Raw genomic sequence first — 21655 nt, 5'->3', positions numbered from 1 at the left:
AAGAGAGAAGATGGGGAGAAGAAGGGTACAGAAGAAGATTGCAGAGGAGGAGCGAGGAGGAAAAGAAGCAGGAGCAGGAGAGAGGGTGAGTAGCGCGGGGCAGGGCGAGGGGCTGGGAGGTGGGGGGTACTTACTGTGAGGTGAGTCTCAGGAACTCAGGAACCTGAAGGAGCTGCAGCGGCAGGGGGAGCGACCTACCCTTGGGTCAAGGGTCGCTACCACTGTCGCGCAGCGGCCACCATAAGAGGGAGGAGGGGGGGGAGGGGTCAGCTGGGGGCGAATGGGAGCTGGGGGGCGGGAGCGTGCAGGAGGTCGCGGCGGGAAAGCGCGAGGGGGGGGACAGGTAGAGTGAGAAGAGCAGGGGGAGGGGGGTTTAAGGGTGGAGGGGGGTGAGTGTTAGAGTTTTAGGAGAATAGGGAGATAGATAGGAGTAGGGTTGAAAAGATAGGGGAGGGAGGGTGGTAGAGGTGGGTGAGGGTGAGATGTAGAGTGAGAGGATAGGGAGATAGGTAACAGAGGGGGTGTTGGGACGGGGGGAGAGATAGGGAAATAGATAGATGGAGAGATAGAAAAATAGGTAGATAGGAGGAGGGGGTGAGTGAGGGAGTTAGGTGGAGCGATAGGTAGAGGAGTGAGGGAGGCAGGTAGCGAAAGGGTAGATGTGGGTAATAGTGAGAGATAGGTGGAGAGATAGAGGGGGGTGAGGCAGGAGCAGGAGGGCAGAGACAGGGGCGGGAAGAGACAGGAGTCGGAGAGGACCGAAGAACAGAAGAAGACAGAAGAACAGAAGAGAAGAACACAGAAGAACAGAAGAAGACCGGAAGAACAGAAGAGAAGAACACAGAAGAACAGAAGAGGACCGGAAGAGCAGAAGAGAAGAACACAGAAGACCGGAAGAACACAGAAGAACCGAAGAGAAGAACACAGAAGAACAGAAGAACACAGAAGAACACAGAAGAACCGAAGAGAAGAACACAGAAGAACAGAAGAACACAGAAGAACCGAAGAGGAGAACACAGAAGAACAGAAGAACACAGAAGAACCGAAGAACACAGAAGAACAGAAGAGGAGAACACAGAAGAACAGAAGAACACAGAAGAACAGAAGAGGAGAACACAGAGGAAGATGCGGGGGACGAAGAAGCAGAAGAGCAGACGAACAGCAGATCAACAAAGAAGATACAGAAGACGAAGAGCAGAAGGCAGAAGACCACAGAGCAAGATGAGGAAGAAGAGAGGCGAGAGGAGAGGCTGAGGAGCGCACAGAAGAAGAGAGAAGACGGGGAGAAGAAGAGTACAGAAGAAGATTGCAGAGGAGGAGCGAGGAGGAAGAGACAGAGAGGAGGAAAAGGAGCAGGAGAGAGGGTGAGTATCGCGGGGGAGGGCGAGGGGCTGGGAGGTGGGGGGTACTTACTGTGAGGTGGGTCTCAGGAACTCAGGAACCTGGAGGAGCTGGAGGAGCTGCAGCGGCAGGGGGAGCGACCTACCCTTGGGTCAAGGGTCGCTACCACTGTCGGCAGGCGGCCGCCATAAGAGGGAGGAGGGGGGGGAGGGGTCAGCTGGGGGCGAATGGGAGCTGGGGGGCGGGGGCGTGCAGGAGGTCGCGGCGGGAAAGCGCGAGGGAGGGGGGGACAGGTAGAGTGAGAAGAGCTGGGGGAGGGGGGTTTAAGGGTGGAGGGGGGTGAGTGTTAGAGTTTTAGGAGAATAGGGAGATAGATAGGAGTAGGGTTGAAAAGATAGGGGAGGGGGGTGGTAGAGGTGGGTGAGAGGTAGAGTGAGAGGATAGGGAGATAGGTAACAGAGGGGGTGTCGGGACGGGGGGGAGAGATAGGGAAATAGATAGATGGAGAGATAGGTGGAGAGATAGAAAAATAGGTAGATAGGAGGAGGGGGTGAGTGAGGGAGTTAGGTGGAGAGATAGGTAGAGGAGTGAGGGAGGCAGGTAGCGAAAGGGTAGATGTGGGTGATAGTGAGAGATAGGTGGAGAGATAGAGGGGGGGTGAGGCAGGAGCAGGAGGGCAGAGACAGGGGCGGGAAGAGACAGGAGTCGGAGAGGACCGAAGAACAGAAGAAGACCGGAAGAACAGAAGAGAAGAACACAGAAGAACAGAAGAAGACCGGAAGAACAGAAGAGAAGAACACAGAAGAACAGAAGAGGACCGGAAGAGCAGAAGAGAAGAACACAGAAGACCGGAAGAACACAGAAGAACCGAAGAGAAGAACACAGAAGAACAGAAGAACACAGAAGAACCGAAGAGAAGAACACAGAAGAACAGAAGAATACAGAAGAACCGAAGAGGAGAACACAGAAGAACAGAAGAACACAGAAGAACCGAAGAGGAGAACACAGTAGAACAGAAGAACACAGAAGAACCGAAGAGAAGGACACAGAAGAACACAGAAGAGGAGAACACAGAAGAACAGAAGAACACAGAGGAAGATGCGGGGGACGAAGAAGCAGAAGAGCAGACGAACAGCAGATCAACAAAGAAGATACAGAAGACGAAGAGCAGAAGGCAGAAGACCACAGAGCAAGATGAGGAAGAAGAGAGGCGAGAGGAGAGGCTGAGGAGCGCACAGAAGAAGAGAGAAGACGGGGAGAAGAAGAGTACAGAAGAAGATTGCAGAGGAGGAGCGAGGAGGAAGAGACAGAGAGGAGGAAAAGAAGCAGGAGCAGGAGAGAGGGTGAGTAGCGCGGGGCAGGGCGAGGGGCTGTGAGGTGGGGGGTACTTACTGTGAGGTGGGTCTCAGGAACTCAGGAACCTGGAGGAGCTGCAGCGGCAGGGGGAGCGACCTACCCTTGGGTCAAGGGTCGCTACCACTGTCGTGCAGCGGCCGCCATAAGAGGGAGGAGGGGGGGAGGGGTCAGCTGGGGGCGAATGGGAGCTGGGGGCGTGCAGGAGGTCGCGGCGGGAAAGCGCGAGGGAGGGGGGGGACAGGTAGAGTGAGAAGAGCTGGGGGAGGGGGGTTTAAGGGTGGAGGGGGGGTGAGTGTTAGAGTTAGAGAATAATAGGAGTACACCCTGTTTTGACCATTCAGGGATCTCCAAACGTCCTTTAGGCCTGATGCCTTAACAAATCCCTTCAATTTGTCCCTCTGAGTTTGCTGTATTGGCCAAATTTACGTCGTGTCTAGTTGGGTGTCCAAGATGATATTAAAATCTCCCCCCAGGAAAGTTGTGGCCTGCCAGACTTTTGCTAAGACGCAGCTCAGTATTCAAAGCGTTTCTGTCTGGAAGCCAGGGGGGACATACACATTAATCAGCACTAGCATTTCACACTCCCAGTCCCCCATGACCAATACATAGCAGCCCAGGTTATCTGTCCACAATTTAGTCACCATAAGCGGAAGGGATTTTTTTTTTACAAATATTTCCACCCCTATGGACCCCGTAGGCAACCCTGCATGCCTCACCACTGTATATTTCCTTTGTCCTAGAGCTGTTGCACGATTCCACCTCATATGCGTCTCCCGCAGGAATAGCACATCAGTGGAGTATTGTGTGAGCCCCTTCATCACCAGCCCCCGTTTAATTTTATGTCCCAGCACACTGACATTCCAGGTCAACAAAGTAAGATTACGTGCACCCATTCTTGCCAGCATTGTTTGAACTTCACCTTTAAGCTCAGTGACCTCCCCTTCTCTGCCACAACAATATAAAACATGGCTAAATTATCAACATTTCCTCAACTCCCACCCCACCTTACTGTGGTCGTGAAACTGGCAACCCCCCAATTCAATGTACGTCAGTCGCCCCAATAACACAAACCTTGGCTTATTACTCATTGTCTGCCAAAGTTCTGTAGTCCATGGTAGCGAGGTGGGGTCTGTGAGGCATGTAGAAATCCTTCCTGACTCCAACCTTATCCCACTTTTCCCCATCCTCTTTCTCAGGCAGGGGAGAGTAAATCTGTACTCCTGCCTCCAAGGCCATCTGATTCCATGGATGAAGTCAAATAATTTCCCTAAAGTCACTGGAGTTACTACTGGTGATGGTGTCTCCTGCCCCTAACCGCCTACCCCGTCCAATGCCACAGTCTCTGTATCCTCCCCCTATTCCGCCGCACCTCCCCGCAGGGCATCCCAAGTTCTTGCTCCGATGCCGGTGGAGCGCCTCCACCACCTATGCTTTCTCAGACTCCAGATCCTTTGTTGGTCTCTGGCATAGTTTCCTCCGCAGTCTACATTGTGGCTTAGCTTCCCGCCATCCCGATGTGGACTGGTCTTCATGTTCCCCCTTAGGGGGGATGGGTATCCTCAGTGGTCCAGCCACTCTCATGCTTCTGCTGGTTTGGAAACAAGTACATTTCACCCCCCATGGTGACGCAGAGTCTGGCAGGGAAAAACAAAGCAAATTGCATGTCCAAGGTTTTAAGGTGTCTCTTAGCAGCCATGAATGTCTCTCTTTCTTTCTGCACCAATGTGGTGTAGTCCAGATAAATATTACTTGAGACTCCATCCACCCTCCTGGACCCATGTGCTCTAACCCTTAGCAGGATCGCATCCCTGTCTCTATAATTAAGGAGTTCCGTGGAAGGAGCCCGGGGTACCCTGTGGCCGTTTGCCTGGTACTGTGTTAGCCTGTTCCACTGTGAACCATTTCGAGGGTTTTCCTTCAAAGAACACCAATGCAAGCCAATCCTCCAGAAACAATTCCATTAAAGGACCTTCTGTTCCCTCTGGGAGGTCCACAACCCTAATGTCATTCCTTCTGTAACAGTCCTCAGCATCACTGATCTTTACCCGCACAACTTATAACTCCTTTTTCAGGTGCAAGATGCGACCCATTACTGTTGGTCGGGTTGGCCCCATATTGATTCTGTTTCTGCCACTCTATTGAACAATCCCATAGGCCACTGTATACATTTTTTACTTCAGAGCTTCTTTAGTGTCTTTGATAGCTGCCAGGATAACTGCTGTGTGGGATTCGAGCCCTTTCTTTACTGCTAGTGGTGGCTGATATGCTGGTGCCTCCATAGTTCCCGATGCGTCCTTCCCCTTCTGAGGCTGCCCAGGTTTATTGCGCACCATTGTTGGCCCCTCTCTCTCTCCCAGGGCTTGGATATGGAATTCCCTGTCTCCTTCCGGCCAGGATGCACAGTCAGGCAGGGCCCTCTAAGTGTCTGATCTGTCCTTACTGTTGCTTTGCAGAGTAGGCTTCCTTAGGGCTGCGTCTGACAGGGCTGTGGTTTTTCTGTGGGCCGCGGCCTATTGTCACCTCCCAAACCGCTGCTTCCCAGGCATGTTGACCCCTTGTCAGCCCTCACCTTCAGGTTGGTCCGCTTTCAATATTAACTGTTCTCTGCAATACCCTTTGCTCCAACCTAGGCCCCCTGCCGCTCTCTTTGAGCCCAGAACCAAAAAGGTGCCAAAGGGTGGCGGCTGGCGAATTAATTATGTAGGAAGGAGGTAGTGGTCTTTCTTCTTCCTATGCGCAGTGCGGTTCCGGTACTACCTCCAACTCGTCTACCCCAAAGCTCTTCACCGCCCAATTACAAGTCTCCGGCTATCTATGTGCATGAGGGGGGCTCTGTTTAGCACAGAGCAGCTGAGTCCCAGTTCCTACAGTCAGCTGGGGCTCTGACAGAGATCCTTTTCGCTTGTCTCCCTCTTCACCTGCTGGCCTCCTGCTATTTCTTTGTGGCCTTGCCTTCACTACAACAGTCCTAGGCCCTTTCAGACAAGGGTGCACTATGCAGGAGTTCTCATCAATGTGGTCGGGGTTGAGTGGCCATCAAGCTATTGAGGAAAGAAGGGAGAGGGGGGGTTAAAGAGAGGCTCCCCCCACCCCCAATGTCCACCCCAGGCTCACTGTTCACATGTTCGTGCAATCCTCTGGGGCTTTTCAAAGGCCCATTTCCCTTCTGTCCACGCCGGCAATGACTAGAACAGGGCAGGGACCAGCTCCTAGAGTGCAACAGGTACTGAAGCCATCTCCCGGCCCCCGTTCGGGTCCGCGTGGGGTGCTTCACACCCACCCCACGCCCGGTTCACCTCTGTCTCCATCTTTCCCTTAGCCTCACATTGCTGGCTCTTTGTTTGCCGGTGTCCGATGCCTATTGTCTGGCTCGGTCTTCAACAGCCACTCGCTGACCCAGGGGGACAGGTTAAATTGCCTCTTTTCAGCCTTGGGGTGCCGGAGCTCAGCCACGCCCCATTTCATTGTATTTACAAACAAAAAATAAAAGCGCAGGTTATACACAAAGTTTTAGCACATTTAGTACTATTGCTAGTCAGGCATATCTGCCTCCGTGACATGAAATCTTCAATGTTATCACATTAGTGTTCCTGCATTATAAGCAGTATGTTTGACATTACATGCTTAATCAAAGTAGGTTGAGAGAGCTGCATCGGGTACATTTAGGAGGACAAGTCTTTCATTCAGTGCGTGACAAAGTGGATTATTAGTTTGGGTAGTTGTGAGACCTCACCAAGAAATAATTTCACTATTCTGTATCTGGTCCTGTAAGGTTACTTTAAATCAAACCATAGCTCCGTCCTTGGTAGCTGTGGCACAAAGCAGGCAGGCTTAAGCAAAGGACAACAACTGTAAAGCATTTATCAGTATCAAAACAGTCAAAACAGTCAATACAAATCCCACTCCAACTCATAAACATCAGATATTTTTATCAATAAATAGATCCCAATCCTACAAACATCTAATGAAGGAAACCAGAGTCATGATTTTTGCAAGGTTCTTACAAATCAGTGTAGTTCACTCAAAAATATCTTAGTGGTAGTCTATACACCTCAAACGTGGGGTCTAGGCCACAGTCACTACTCCATGCACGTTGTTGGGGGCATGGGCCAGCTTGGGTCCGGTTAAACTTTTATCTTCGCACTCAGAAACTTTTCTAGTTCTTTTTCTTGTCATCAAGCTAATTAGTGGGGTCCTTAGCAGCTTGAGTCTGGATTTAGGTTCAACGTTTACAGAAAGGTGAAATCCGGTAGTGTAGTTGAAGCCTTGGTTCTTGACAGGAGTTTGAGTCTACCCATGAACCGGTAAAGTAGAGGTAGGGTATGAGCCTCTAATTCTGTGTCCAAAAACGGTTGTCTTTTACTCTAGACTTAAAAGGTGCAGTTCTCTGGGGAGAAAGAGTACACTATAGCACCACGAAAGCTCCAGGACACAGGGGTACCTTCTGAGGGGGTGGGCGTGGGGATTGTTCTCACAGGCTACATCAGCAGAGTCTAAGACTAGGTCGGTGGCAAGTGATGCAGGGCTTCTTTAGCTTTGAGTTCCTGAAGCTTAACAGGAGGCTAGTTAACCAGCTCTTGGAGTCCACTCACTGGCCCTCGGCACAAGTGGGAGCACGTCCTCTCCATGAAGTCAACAGCAGGAGCAGCCCTTCTCTTTCTAAAGGCATTTCTAGGTTCAGCAGCCTTTCTTTCTGAGGTCCACAGGTGCAGATGATGCAGCCTTCCTTCTGTTCTTCCCAAGACCAGTAGTGCCAATTTTATGCTAATTTCTAGTTTGTGGGTGGGGGGAAACTCCCTAACTAATGGGGGAACAATTCTCACAGGGCAGCCCTACCCATTCTTACATCACTTCTTGAGTGACTGGCAATAAACAATACCACAGTGCATCTCAGTAGATCTAAGATGTCAGAATCCTTCTTTCCTTGGGTCAGAATTATGGGTATACCCCATAATGAGCCACCACTCATGGAAAAATCGGTTCTGCAACTGGTTTCTCCCTCAGGAAGAGATGCCAGTCTGTCTATGCACAAAGGCGCGAGCAAGCTAAGGTGTAACTTGTATTTGTCTATCAGAGGTGGTAACCTTTTTGTAGCTGGGCTATCTTGTTTTGAGGAGCTCACACCTCCTCCTACCAGCAGGCCTTTTGTTCCCCTTTCCTGACTGCCATTTACTCTCTAGCACGAGGTCGGCAAGCTGTCTTGGGGGACAAACTGCTTTCTAAATTAGAAATGGCTACTAGAATTTTGAGGCAAAAACATGCTGAATTTCTAAAGTCACCTTTATAATAAAAGTTACTTTCAATACCACTTCAGAAATATGTTGGGTTTAATGTAACAATTAATTTGACACCTCAAAGTACTATGTTTGGTGGTCCCAAATAAAAGTTAGCACTTAGCCTTTGGGCTAGTGTAACTTCATGTTAGTCAATGGGCCACCAGCCTTGCTACGGTTAAAATGACAAGTGCGGGGTCTTTAACGTCAGGACACGCAAACATAAAAGAAACATGTCCTTCTTTTTAATATTTAGCACCTTGCCTTCTGGGCTTCTTAGGCTTTTCCTAGGGGTTACTTATTAATATTAAAAAGAAAGGTTTGAGCTTGGCACAAAGGGTTTATTTTGCTATGTCTGGTAACAGTTTAAAAGCTGCCCGGCTAGGCTGCAGTGGCAGACCTAGAGGTATGTTTTCACTTAGTCACTGTAGTGATGGCCCAGTTAAGTGCTGCAGTCTACTACTGACATCTAACTTGCAAGCCCTGAATACACTTTGTACCATATACTTGGGATTTACAGGCAAGTTAAATATGAGAATCAGTTATTAGCCAATTGCACATTTATTAGGGGGGGTCAGAGCTCATGCAGTGGGGCTGGTCAGCTTGGGCCTTTGCATTTCAGAGTTGAAAACAAGAAGCATCAGTCAAAAAATGTGTGTGTGTTTGGGGGGGGGCTGTCAACAAAAAGTTTCCTTTCCTTACACAGTGCAACAATTACAGTAACCACCAAGTTGCCACAGACCTACGTGAGTTCAGGCACTCTACGGTATCTCCACACAAACATCTGTGTAACAGATACTCACCATGGCGACCTCAGATTCAGACACATTCACACTTGCCTCACTGAATGCAATCATGCACAAACAGACACAATCATTCCCCGCACAACCCATCGCAGCAGACACTACTCACCCTGGTGCAGCCTTGTGGGCTGCCTCCACTGCATTGCGGACATCCTTCCTGTTGGCATCTGCTACATATGCTACTACATCCCCACTGTTGCTGCTGACAGGTCGTGAGTACATACCATCCGGCCTCTTCTGTGCTCCAGCGTAGTAGAGCTTGTATGTGCGGTCAACGCTGCAGAGAGGACAAGAGTGCAAGCAGGGTCAACAAACAACATACCCACCATAACCATAGAGCAAACCCCCAACTCAGACAGAGCTGGGGTTCAGTCACCTGCACACTGTACATTGTCAGGCATGAGCTTCTGCCCTGGTCCTACCAGCCTTGAAGACACACTACCCATTGGGACGAATGCCCTCTACATAACTTAGGCTGCCATATGTTTTTTCCTTCAGGCAACTCAATTTGAGATTCCACTGGAACTGCTCCACATTTTTGGCTGTTCATTGTCAGAGCTTAGCTATATTGATAGGGGTCACCAAAAATTAATCTCCAATATATTCAATGACTGGCAGTGATGACAGCACGCTCTTAATCCAGAGGTGAATTTGAAAAAGATCAAGGTCAGCAAAATCTCTCTTGAGAACAGAGCGGAATAATGCTTACTACATAACCAAAGCTGATGGGAACTAAACTTACTATATAAAAGGTTCTGGTAAGCGGAAATCACTACTGAACACAAGAAGGAACCTGGGAACAGAGACTAGAGGGTTGCATCTCCTGCTGAGAGCAGAAGAGATTTATAAAGAACAGGAAGTTTCCAGGCACGTGTCAAATTATACAGTCAGCATTATGACATCTGTGTACCAATAATATATCAAACAAAGATCCCAATACCGCTCGGCGTGGTATCCACAAACACTGCAGCCCTGATGAGTATCTGTGAACTCAATACCCACAAGGCTTGTTTTCTATCGATCTATCTATATTACATACATATACACACACACTCAACCAGTTTAGAACCAAAAAGATGGCATAACTTGTGCTTCTTTTTCAGATACAACTGTCACTTCACAAGTTGTTTGTTCAAACAAACGGGTTATATTTTTTTTAAGCTACACATAGCACCAGCACTCCTGCTGATTTATACAATAAATACTTTCACATCAGTTTTTTGTGTGTATGGCGTTTACTTCTTGTGTTAATGTCATTAAGCCAAGGGCACTGGACAGGATCGCTAAATTGTTTTAAAGTTGTGCTTACATATTGCATGCATACACACACATGTTGGTCGATAAAACTCTAAATAATTCCAGATGGACCATTGTTTTTCACAATAATGATGTACCCAGGTTTACCTCGCGTTTAGTGGACATTCTGTTCTTTGTTACCTCTGTTCCACCGACTGGAACTTCAATGACTTTGTTTGCAAACACTGCACTTGATTGAAAAGGAAGAACTTCCGGAGTTTAAGAGAGTGCAGCCCCACAGGGCAACATACATCATAGGTTCAATGGTGTAGAAATGTAGTGGGCTGTATTTCACCTGCAGTAGGTGGTAGCACTTTTTCGTTTTTAGGTGGTTCATATTTTTATCTCTCTTTACTTACCTATAAATAATTGTTTTCTTCTTTGGAGGGATAGGACTGGCTGGATATTTATTTTATGATTATTCTTTGGTGTATCCTACTGTACCTGAGAATACGTCTTACAGTATGCCTTGACTGCTTGGCTTTGCTACCCATAAAAAATGTTAATTTCCAGAAGAAAGCAACTTTCTTCTTTAATTGGAGTGCAGTAGTATATGTGGGTGAGGAATACCAGTGATAAATGACTATAACTACAAAGGATACTGCCCAGTGACGGCTAACTGCCCCATGATCTCAAAAACACTTCATGGCGACTTCCTGAGAAATCCCCCCAAATTCTTCCAGGGCGTGTCCAATTCTCAGATGACCGCATAATACTATGTATTAATTAGGACCTACAGATATGTGATGCACAGAAGATTTTCTCCAACTGCACATTTGACATTTGTTGAGCTCATATTTTGGTATTTGGTAAAGGGGAACCATACTCTCTAAAGCATGAATACTCAAAGTACGGCCCGGGGCCGCATGCGGCCCACTTGACCTTTTCATGCGGCCCCCGGGACAACACGGGTACAGGGTTGCTCTTCACTCGATCGTAAATAAAGAGGCAATTGTTAATTTCATGGTTAACTGGTGTTAAGGAAAGGAAGTAACCAGGGATTCCTGAGCTTCACTTTAGAAGCAAGTTCATTTTAAAAGACATCTTGCAGCAAAAGTGTACAAATATAACAGTCACTTCAAAATTCAAAAAGTGTATTAAGGTAACACGCAGTCCATTTCACCTAAGTATAATTTATTGTAGCAGTGCAATGAGAAGTATTAATTTAAATGTGATAGTTTTCAAACTAGAATTTAGAAACATTAATTTCCACTTCTACCCTGACAAATACACCAATAGTGAATTAAACAAGTGAGTCAGATGTTATGTGCACTTTTTGAGTGGTCTGTGTTCCTATTATAGATGAAAAACATTATAGTTTATCAAATCAAACACAGAAGCAGATTTGTACGGTGCAGACCCTGTACCTAAAATTAAGCAATTGCCTAGGATCACACAATTTGGAAAAGTGGGGAAGCTAACATTAATCCCAGGTTTTCTAGTTTCATATTGCTCAATTCTGCCACTAGATGTATACCCTTTGCTTCACCTACCGATACTTAACCGCCAATCCTCCCAACCCCCTTACCCAACCACCATTCCGCTGGCATTGATGCGGCTCTCGGTCACATCACACACCAAACTTTTCGGCCCCTGGGAAAATGTTTGCGAGTACCCATGCTCTAAAGTATCTTCATGTGTATAATTGACTTACAACCACAAACTGGCTTTTAGCAGGTCCCAAACCACTTTATTTGTTCTGAAAAGTTGGATCCACTATCTTAAAATTGAATTACAAAGAGTTAAGTATCAGCAAGTATGCAAGCAAAGGGGTCAGGTATTCCAAGGCTGGAATCCTGAGCAATACGTGTATGTGCACACGTGTGCGAGTATGCACAAACTTGTCTTTGACCCTTCCAACCCGTGGAAAAAGTATGAGATTTACTGTCAGCCAGGGCACGAACGTTCTGGTTGTCTTTCTAGTGTGTGGTGAAGGATGCAACTTCTCCCACAATTAACGGGTTAATGGATGTGGCCACGCGTATAAACAGTGTACTTCTGCAGGTTATTTTCTTATGTGAAAATAAGCGCGTGTACATGTTCGCATGCAAATCACAAAATGGTCCTGGAGTAAAGCAAGAAAAGTGCAAATGTCGCTAGTTTCCAGGCCTAACCTGGAAAACTAAGGTGAATTCCAAAAAAGTAGGGACTATACAGCAATAAATTATCATAAGCCTGCGGGTACAATTTTTCGCCTTTTTTCATCATCAAGGTCAAATGAGGTCACATTGGTAGAGGCCATACGTGTTGTTAAACCTCGGTAGATTTCCCTGGGCCTGGATGAAGCCTCCGTCGCTCATCGGCCAGGCAAGAGTCTCCAGTCACGGGAGCGCACACCACCCCTGCGGAGGAAAGAACGAACGACAAACACGCACATAAGGAATGCTTTATTGTGACTTGTCTCCCACGGCTCCATTCTTCTGTCCTGCTCCAGAAAAGCGGGTAGCACTTAAATGGTTGTTTATTTTGACCGACAGAGATATGGGCGCGCGCTTACCCCCCAGCGGCCTGTGGCATGCGCGGTGTCCGGATGAGCCCGCCCTTCCACCAGCTGCGGAGAGGTTTAAAATAATTTTCCTATTCTCTTCGCATCGGGGATTACAGATGTGCTCGGCCCATCTGGACATGCAGATTTACCCACCGGTGAGATTGTGTTTGTGAGACCGGATGCCCCCCTCCCAAGCATCTGTATACCTTCCGATGCGAGCGCGCAGTGAACGCAAGATGTACTCCTTCCGAGGTGGTGTTTCTCAAACACGCTCCTTATCTCTGTGCGCAGGCCCCCCACATGCACACTTCAAAGGCACCTCGGTGCTGCTGAGGGGGGCAACAGTACCCTCCTGCGTGCAGTGACGGGAGGAATGAGAGCAAGGGCAGGCCCGGGCAGCGGGAAGTGTCCACAGCCATCTCAGGCCGGCGCCAGGCAGCTCTGACAGATGAAGACGACGCGGCCTTCTACCCTCCCCTTGGCTCCCTAGAGGTGCTGCCCCGCAGTTACGTCCCGCATTCAGGAATGTGCAGCTAAGGGGGCCGATCCCCTATGGAAAATGTAGCACAGAATCTTACCTCCAGGGCTGCTGTCCCCTGGCTAGTGATGAACACTCTAAGGGCCGCTCCACTCAACACGACCACTAGCTGCGCCTTGCCCCAGGGATCCTAAGCTTTTCTTAGGAACTTGCCGACGGGACGACTGAAAACTTTAAAAGCTGAAACCCAGCCCAGCCAAGTCTTGATTCCATTTACTTACTCTTTCTTCCGCCGCTCTACACTTCATGTCTTGAACACACTCTTGCACGTTCTCCCTTTGTGACTGTTTTCCTCTTTCTCTTCTTCTACCTTTCCTTTTTTTTTTTTTTAACTTTTCTGCTTTCGCTTTCTTGCTCTGAGTCAAAGTCTGATGTTGAAAAAAAAACAGTGCCACACATTAGCACAGGCCAAGTTGGAACACCCATTGCCTGACTTCCATCTTAGCTTCTGGGAAGAATCTCTTCTGCTGTTACAGAGACTTCTGGACTCCCACATCTGCAAACTAGTCAACAGGAACATTCCCCCGTCACCTGGAGAACACCAGTAAGCCTTGGTAGAGTGTGTTACATGTCAACATTTCTCTACTAGCATTTTACAGCCCTCACCCAGCCAGTCCTCAGCTAACTTTTGTGCAATATTTACACCCCAACATGCAAACGATTCTGTCATGTTCCCACTTCACTGCCACAAAGCAATGCTTGTTAAGGACCCTCGAGTCTCCCCAAACATTAGTAACGTCCACATAAAATAAAAGGAACTGAATTTACAGTCAGTAGCTATGCTATAAATCTGGAATGAGTCTGAGACCTACACTGGACGCCTCCGGTTTACTCACTCACTGGAAGGAGTCAGCCTAGAGAGCGGTATTCAATATCCATTCAAGACCTTCATATTAAAGGCACCTCACTGGACTATGAGGGAGGGTTATCCAGCTGTAAGCTCAACACACACTAACATAACACTGACCCGGCTGTTGGCTCCAATATGCTAGGAATAAAGTTACAAAACGAAATTGACACATAACTGGTATTACATGTGTATTGACATCATCTGTTTAGTATTGTTTCCATAAGTATATGTGGGATCCCAGGATTGTGACAGAGCCCCATTACATTAGGAATTGGGGGATAACAGTGGTGGCTCTGCAATGAGATCGGATCACTTTCTACACATGGATGAAGCAGTTGGAATCAGTGTCACAGACGTCCCCATTATGTATTGTTCTAAAGTCCTGCAGGTAACCCTGCTCCTCTTGTTATGTAAGACGTGGAACCCTTCTCTTGTTCGCAGAACTAAAAAAATAATCAAATCCCTGGGCGCGGTATCAAAACTGCGAGAGCTCATATGGGGAAGACAGCTATATTGCTTAGAGACCTGGTCTCACCATATCGTACGTGGTATGCTTGCACAATGATGTTGTCATCACATGGCGCTGGTGGTACACCCGTAACATTCGTGCCCCCAAAGTGTTGAGGCATCCTTTTGTAAGTTAGGTACATGCAGTGTGGTCCTCCCATTCATCCCTCTCTCACCATCCTTAGATTAGCAAAGGGGAAAGCAGTATTAGTTCAGGAACCGGATTTCTACTAACAGAAATGCTAGGTGGAATCAAGTAAGTTTGTGAAAGCTTGTTATGTGAATTTGTATGTGATTTGTATTATCAACCGTGAGGGTGGGCTGGTGCTGAGCAGGTGTGCGTGTCTAGTCCCACCTATGGTAGATTGGTTAATTGAAAAACCAGATCTTCAGCTTCTTGCAGAATTCAGCAAGAGAGGAGCAAGCTCTGGTGTGAAGTGGAAGGCCGTTGCACACTGCAGGAGCAACATGAGTGAATATGTCCTCCTGATCCGGTTCTGCGATTAGGAGTCCTGAGGAGTGGAACTGTTGGTGGGTGGTTAGTAGAAGGAGATGTGACTGTTGAGGGAGGTGGGGCCTACTTTGTGTAGTGCCTTGAATGTGTGCATGAGGACTTTGTAATGAAGACATTTGTTTATCGGGTGCCAGTGGAGCTCCCTGAGGTGTGGTCTGATGTGAGTTCTGTGTGAGAGGTTAAAGATGTGTCTGGCTGCAGAGTTCTGGGTGCTTGTAGTCTTCTAGTGAGTCGCTTGGTGATCAAGGCATAGAGGGTGGTCCCGTATTCCAGCTTGCTGGTAAACAGGGCATGAGTGACAGTTTGTCTAGTGTTGCTTGGGAGGCATTTGAAGATCTTCATCAGCACCTTCAGGGGGTGGCAGCATGAGGCAACAATACTACTGACTTATGCGGTCACGTCCAGTTTGCTGTCAATGATTTTTTCGAGGTCCCTGGGGTGGGTGCTGGGTGTGGATCTGAGTTCAGCTAGCCACCAGTTGAAGTCCCATGGTGAGGTGTTCTTGCCAACGATTACTACTCATGTCTTGCTGGTGTTGAGCCTGAGGCAGATGGCTTTCATTCAGTTAGTGATTTAAGTCATGCAGGCGGTAAACTTCTTTCTTATGTTTGAGGTCTTGTCTGTGAAGGGAAGTATGAGTTGTGTGTCGTTGGAGTACAAGAGAATGTTGAAGTAATATGCATGGAAGACGCTGGCCAGCGAGTTCATGCATACATTGAAGAGACAATCAACAATGAACCCTGAGGCACTCCACAGAGGAGTTTAAGGGCTTCTCAGGAATAAGGTGCCAGACTAACAGCTTGTTTCCATCCATTAGGAAGAAGCAGAGCCAGTGGAGAGTGGGTCCTTGGATGCCAATCTTATGCAGGGCTCTCATGAGGATGGGATGTGATAATGTGTCAAGTGCTGCAGAGAGGTCCAGGAGAATGAGGGCTGCCATGCCTCCTCTATTAGGGATTATGCAGATGTCATCTGTGGCAGCAATGAGTGCTATTTTGGTACTGTGGTTGGGCCTGAATCTGGACTGCGTGGCATCGAGCTGGTGATCCTTCATTTGCGCTCCAGTTGCATGCATTGGGGGTTTGTCAGCCTGAAACCTTGTGTGTGTGCAAGATATCTGTGCTTGGGCTCTTCCTGTTGGGTTGAACTTGAGGGGAATCAGGGTGTCGGGTGCTTGCGGTGATTCAGGTGTTGAGGTTCTTGATGGCTCTCAGCAAACTGCTGGTGTGCTTGTGCTAGTACATGGAGAGGGCAGAAGCCTACTCCTCTTCTTTGAATCTTTTTTCAGCTGCAGCAGGTGGTGATGGTAGGTCTGTGGAAGTGCAGCATGGGTACACTGAAAATGACGAGGGAGTGGTCTGTCCAGGTCACAGTTGCTTGCTTGTCGACTGTGATTTTGATGAGTGAGGTGAAAATCGGGACCAATAGGTGTCTGGTGATGTGGGTAGGTTCGGTAACACGCTGGGCGAGGCCAAGGTTTATGAGGTTTTCTAGAAGGGCCATAGAGTTTGTATTGGTTCAGTCTTCTAGGCGAAAGTTAAGGTCTCATAGGAGGACCAAGGTGCTGACGTTGATGATGTGGGGTGCAACTAAGTCTGTAATGATGCTAGTGAAATTAGTGTGAGGTCCTGGTGGTCTGTATACGAGGGTTCCCAGGGAGAAGTTGACTGTGATGAGCATCTTCAACGTGAGCTATTCCAAGTAGCTGGCCGGGGTGCCTGTGTAGGTGGTGCACCTAATGCTATCATCGAATGTGATTGTGACTCCACACCCAGACTTGTGCTGACAGTCTTGTCTGCCTATTTTGTAGCCAGTGGGGATGGCTCTAGCAATGTCTAGTGCAGAGGTTGGGTTTAGCCATGTTTCCGTGTGGACGAGCAGGTCCGGAGCATGGTCATGCAGTAGGTCCCACATCTCTATGGCATGTGTGGTGAGCCAGCAGGTGTTGAGGAAAAAGCATGGAAGGGTAGCCCATTGTATGGGTGGTGTTTAGTCTGTCAGAGCAGGTGGCTGGTTTGTGAGAGTGTGAGCATGCAGGGTGCCTGCTGCTGTTGGTGTGAGAGTGGTGGGTATAGCGTGTGAGAGAGTACATGAGAACTTGCAGGAGGCGCATCTAAATGCTCCTTCTGTGTTGTGTGGTGCGATGTGGCAGCAGGGCAATGAGAGGTTGCCGGGGTTCAGAGCACAGAGGAGTGCTGCAGGGTACAGGTGGGAAGAGGGAGAACCAGGTTTTTAGTCAATGGCATGGTCCAAGAGCAGAAGGGCTTGTCTTTGGCACACCCACTGTACACGTTTTCTTCATATATGCGCTGCAGCCACCATTAAGTAGGTTATGTGGAGAGGGAAGGAGCTCAGGGTGACATGGGTAGGCAAACCTGTGCTGTCACTTCCTGTGCAGAAGAATGATAAGAAATGCAGTAATGTCTTCTCCTGCGCAGGTATGTAATAGGAAATAAAGTCCTCTTGCTTGGCTTCTTTTTTAAAAAAAAAAACGTTACTTAAGTATTTTGCAGAAATCAAAAACAACAAATACAGAAGCTACAAGTGATTAAGATGTTAACAGTTTATGACATAAAAAAAAAAAAAAAAAGAGCATGACAACATAACATGGGGCCGAATGGAAAAGGAAAGAGAGCAGGGTGGGGGTAGACAGTGTAGAGGGTGAAGATTAACGTGACATGTTAACAGCATGTGGGAAGGAAAGTGAAATAAAGGGTAAACATAAGCTTCTAATAGCATAGCAGCAATCAATCAATCAATCAGGGGATTTGTAAAGCGCACTACTCACCCGTGAGGGTCTCAAGGCACTGAGGAGGAGGGGGGGAGAAGGTGGTGGGCGGGAGGTGCTGCTACTGCTCGAACAGCCAGGTCTTGAGAAGTTTCCTGAAGGTAAGGAGGTCTTTGGTCTGGCACAGGTGGGTGAATAGAGTGTTCCACGTTTTGGCAGCGAGGTGCGAGAATGATCTACCGCCGGTTGTAGTTCTGCGGACGCTTGGGACGGTTGCGAGGACGAGGTCGGCTGAGCAGTGGGTATTATGCACAAATACAGTGTCATAGATGAGCAGCGTCTTACTAGTGGGGGAAAAAGTAGCTACTCACTATCTGACGCAGGGGGATCTAAGGCCAAACGATAGCTCCTGAGCGGCTGCCATATGTCTTTGCGTCGTGAAGATGGCGGTTGCAGGGAAGCATATATTTTGCTGGTAATATCGCAGTACAACATATCCCGCAGCCAGGCTGCCTTGGTGGAAAGCGTGCAGCTGCCCCAGTGAAGGGCGATTTGACGTTTGACCAGAAGTAATGCCAGAGCGGTACATCGTCTTACGCATGAAGGAAGAGGTTTAACATATCCTAGCAGAGCCAACTGTGGGTCTGGGATAAGTGTTTGTTCTTTCATGTGTGATAACGCAGTGTGAATCGTTTCCCAATATGCATGGATTGGGGTGCAATTCCAGGATAAATGAGCAAAGTCAGCATGTTCAGCTGAGCATTTAGGGCAGCAATGCAACCAGGAAGGGTCTAATTTGGCCAATGCATGTGGAGTTGTATAAGCGCAATGTAAGTATTTATAATGTAGAAGTTTGTGGCAATGATTGTTAGAGATTACTTTAGTTTGAGCACAGCAATAATACCATATTTTGTCAGATATAGGGTGTCCCAGGTCCCTTTCCCAAGCGTCCCTCGATTTTTCTGCTCCTAAGGCTTCAATTGTAGAGAGGCACAGTAGAGTTTGGAAATTAAGGGGGTCATTATGACCCCAGCGGTCAGAGATAATGTGGCGGTAGTACTGCTAACAGGCTGGCGGTACATTCCGCCAATGTACCACTCTGACTGCCATGGTGGTAGCAGCCTCCGGGCTGGAGATAACAATCTCCAGCCCGGCAGCTGCTATTGTGCCGTCAGCGGTATCATGACCCTGCCTACCGCCATGGTTTCTGGGGCGTTCGTAACGCCATGAAAACAATGGTGGTAGACCCTATCAGTGACAGGGAATTCCTTCCCTGTCTCTGATAGAAGGCCCCCCAACACTCCCCAGACACTCCCACCCCCCCTTCATCCACACTGCCACTCCCTTCCAACCTCCTCCATACCCACACACACACGCAGACACACTCATTCACCCAGACATACATGCATGCATTCATTCATTCACGCACACACATCCACACTTACACGCATTCGCATTTCCATTCATACACGCGCTCACACACATGCATACACGCATGCAAACACTAAACACACACTCGCATTCATGCACATACATGCACACACACACACAACACCCCCACCCCCTGCCCCTGTCGGAAACCGGACTTACCTTTATCCAGGGGGTCTTCCGGCAGGAGACTGGACGAGGCGCTGCTACCGCCAGCAGAACACCGCCAGGCCGTATTATTTTTCATAATACGGCTGGCGGCGGTCTACTGGGGTGGTGCTGCTGGTGGTAGCACCGCCACCTTACCACCATCTGCCAGTATGGCCACAGCCTGATTTCCGCCCTTCATGTGGCGGAAATCCAGCTGTGGTCATAATTTGGCGAATGGATGACAGCCGCGGCGATGGTCTTTTGGCGGCCGTCGCCGCGGCATGCGGTTTTTACCACCATTGTCATGATGAGGGCTTAAGTGAGCATTGTCTGGGGCAGCAATAATCAGTGTAAAGGGAGGGAACTCTTTCAGTTCTTCAGGGTATGCCGGTAGGACGGGACGCAGCATGTCATGTAGTGGGTGTACAATGACTCTATCCACGTATGAAGTGCTATGCCCCTCTGTTCACATGGTGATAGATCGTAAAGTGGCATCAGTGAAGAGATCACCGATAGTGTGTATTTGTTGTGTATGTAGTAACCGCTGCGTTACCCATTCCTGGGCTAAGTCGAAGCCACAGATTTCTCAGGAGAGAAATAAGCGGGGATACAGGGAATCCTGGCCTAGATAGTGGAGTAGTTTAGTCCACGCCCAGCAAGTAGTACGAAGTGTTTGTATCTCAGTTGGATTTTGGGGCAACCCCTGCGGTAATAAGGCGAAGAGGAAGGGCCTGTGTTAGTTCCGACTTGAGGTATTTTGTACTAGCATCAGGATGGTACCAAAAATACGCAAAATGTGTTTGTGCAACTAAATAGTATAGGCACAAATCAGTGACTTCGTAACCGCCGCAGTCATATGGGAGCATCAGGATGGCCCATTGTATGCGAGGGCGACATCTAGCCCAAATGAGTCTAGTAAGGAAGCTGCGCAGAGTGTCAATGAAACTGTTTGTCAGGGCTATAGGGATATTTAGGGATAAATATAAGAACTACGGGAGAACCACCATTCTAACGATGGCGATTCGTCCTGCCATGGACAGCGGCAACCGAGTCCAGCGCTCAATCTGGGTTGTGAGTTTTTCGATCGCAGGACTTTAGTTCAGCTAAATCACATCAGCACTGTCTCTATGAAGGAAAACACCAGAATACAATCGGGGTGGGAGGGTGGGGGAGTTTAGGTCGACGCACCATTGTAACGGGTATTCAAGAGAACATGGGGCGGTAGTATCCATCAAGTAGTATCCATCAAGGGAAATCGTTCCGATTTACTCCAGTTAATGGATAAGCCAGAGTAAGTGCCGAAAAGTACCACCTCCCTTATCAGGGGAGATGGGGAGGTTAACGGCAAGTTCCCGAACAAATAATAAAATATTGTCTGCGTAGAAGGATGCCAACAAAGGGCCTCAGCGAAACTGTAGGCCTCAGTCCAGATGACTTTCTTGGAAATGACGGACCAAAGGGTCCATTGAGATGATAAATAGGAGTGGGCAAAGAGGGCATCCTTGACGGACGACCCGCGTGTAGGAGGCTGGCCCTCTATGTAGTGTGCAAAGTTAGGCACACTGTGCAAGGGGTCCAGGCAACCACACGTTGATTTACAGGGGTAAAAACTAGACCACCTAATGGTGTAATTTTAAGGTAGCCTGGTCGAGCAGTTAGGCCAATCTTGGAGAAGTGCAAAAGCATTTGTTGTACTCACAGCATCAATCTTGCAACTCACATACTCTAAGGAATAACTCGAGACCAATTTACAAAAATACTTCAGATTTCTATGTAATTTTTAAGACCAAAATTATCAAAATTGGTTAAGTACTTTTTGAGATATGAATTTTTGAAGTTTAATAAAAACAGTCTTTTTGTGCATAATTACGCACCATAGGAATCAATGGAAGTTCACCTTTAAAAATACATATAAAATTGTACAGTTGGTTTACCAAGTTCTCCTTTTGCAGGTTGGTCGAGGTCGTCAGTCGGCACACTGTGCTAGCTGGAGATGTTCAGGCGTATCCTGGTTCTGGCGGAGCAGGGGGAGAAGATCTCTGGAGTTAGTACAGGGCTACTGTTGGGGGACCACTTGGAAAAGCACTGCACAGGTAAGTTTAAAGATGGTTCATTGGGGTCCCCTTGGAGTGTTGAGTTCACAAGGGGTGGGGACCCTTAGGGCACAGCAGGTTCTTCGGTGCAGGGCACAGGGAGGCTGGGTGCAGAGCAAATTGGTGAGACAGCAAGGATGCCCTCAGAAGCAGGAGGTAAGTTTGTACAAGGGTCATTTGCAGGACAACGGGGTCACTACGGCGGGAGGTCCGGGGTGTTTGTGAATTCCCTCAACTGGGGCTTCCTCTTGGTCCTTTTCAGCCCCAGGCGGACTGGTTCTCCGGGTTTC

At 48.2% G+C, this 21655-nt stretch overlaps 1 protein-coding gene across 1 annotated transcript in view; it reads right to left on the bottom strand.

The window, feature by feature from the left end:
• ALDH16A1 (aldehyde dehydrogenase 16 family member A1) overlaps positions 1–21655 on the bottom strand; it is a 483909-nt gene that overhangs the window by 221289 nt on the left and 240965 nt on the right. Inside the window, exon 13 of the mRNA XM_069200818.1 lies at positions 8883–9050. Coding sequence (XP_069056919.1) covers positions 8883–9050 — 168 coding nt within the window. The remainder of the gene's footprint in view (positions 1–8882; positions 9051–21655) is intronic.

Source organism: Pleurodeles waltl, chromosome 7 (assembly GCF_031143425.1).
Source record: "Pleurodeles waltl isolate 20211129_DDA chromosome 7, aPleWal1.hap1.20221129, whole genome shotgun sequence".
Classification (NCBI taxonomy): domain Eukaryota; kingdom Metazoa; phylum Chordata; class Amphibia; order Caudata; family Salamandridae; genus Pleurodeles; species Pleurodeles waltl.
This window is presented reverse-complemented; position numbering and strand designations above follow the sequence as displayed.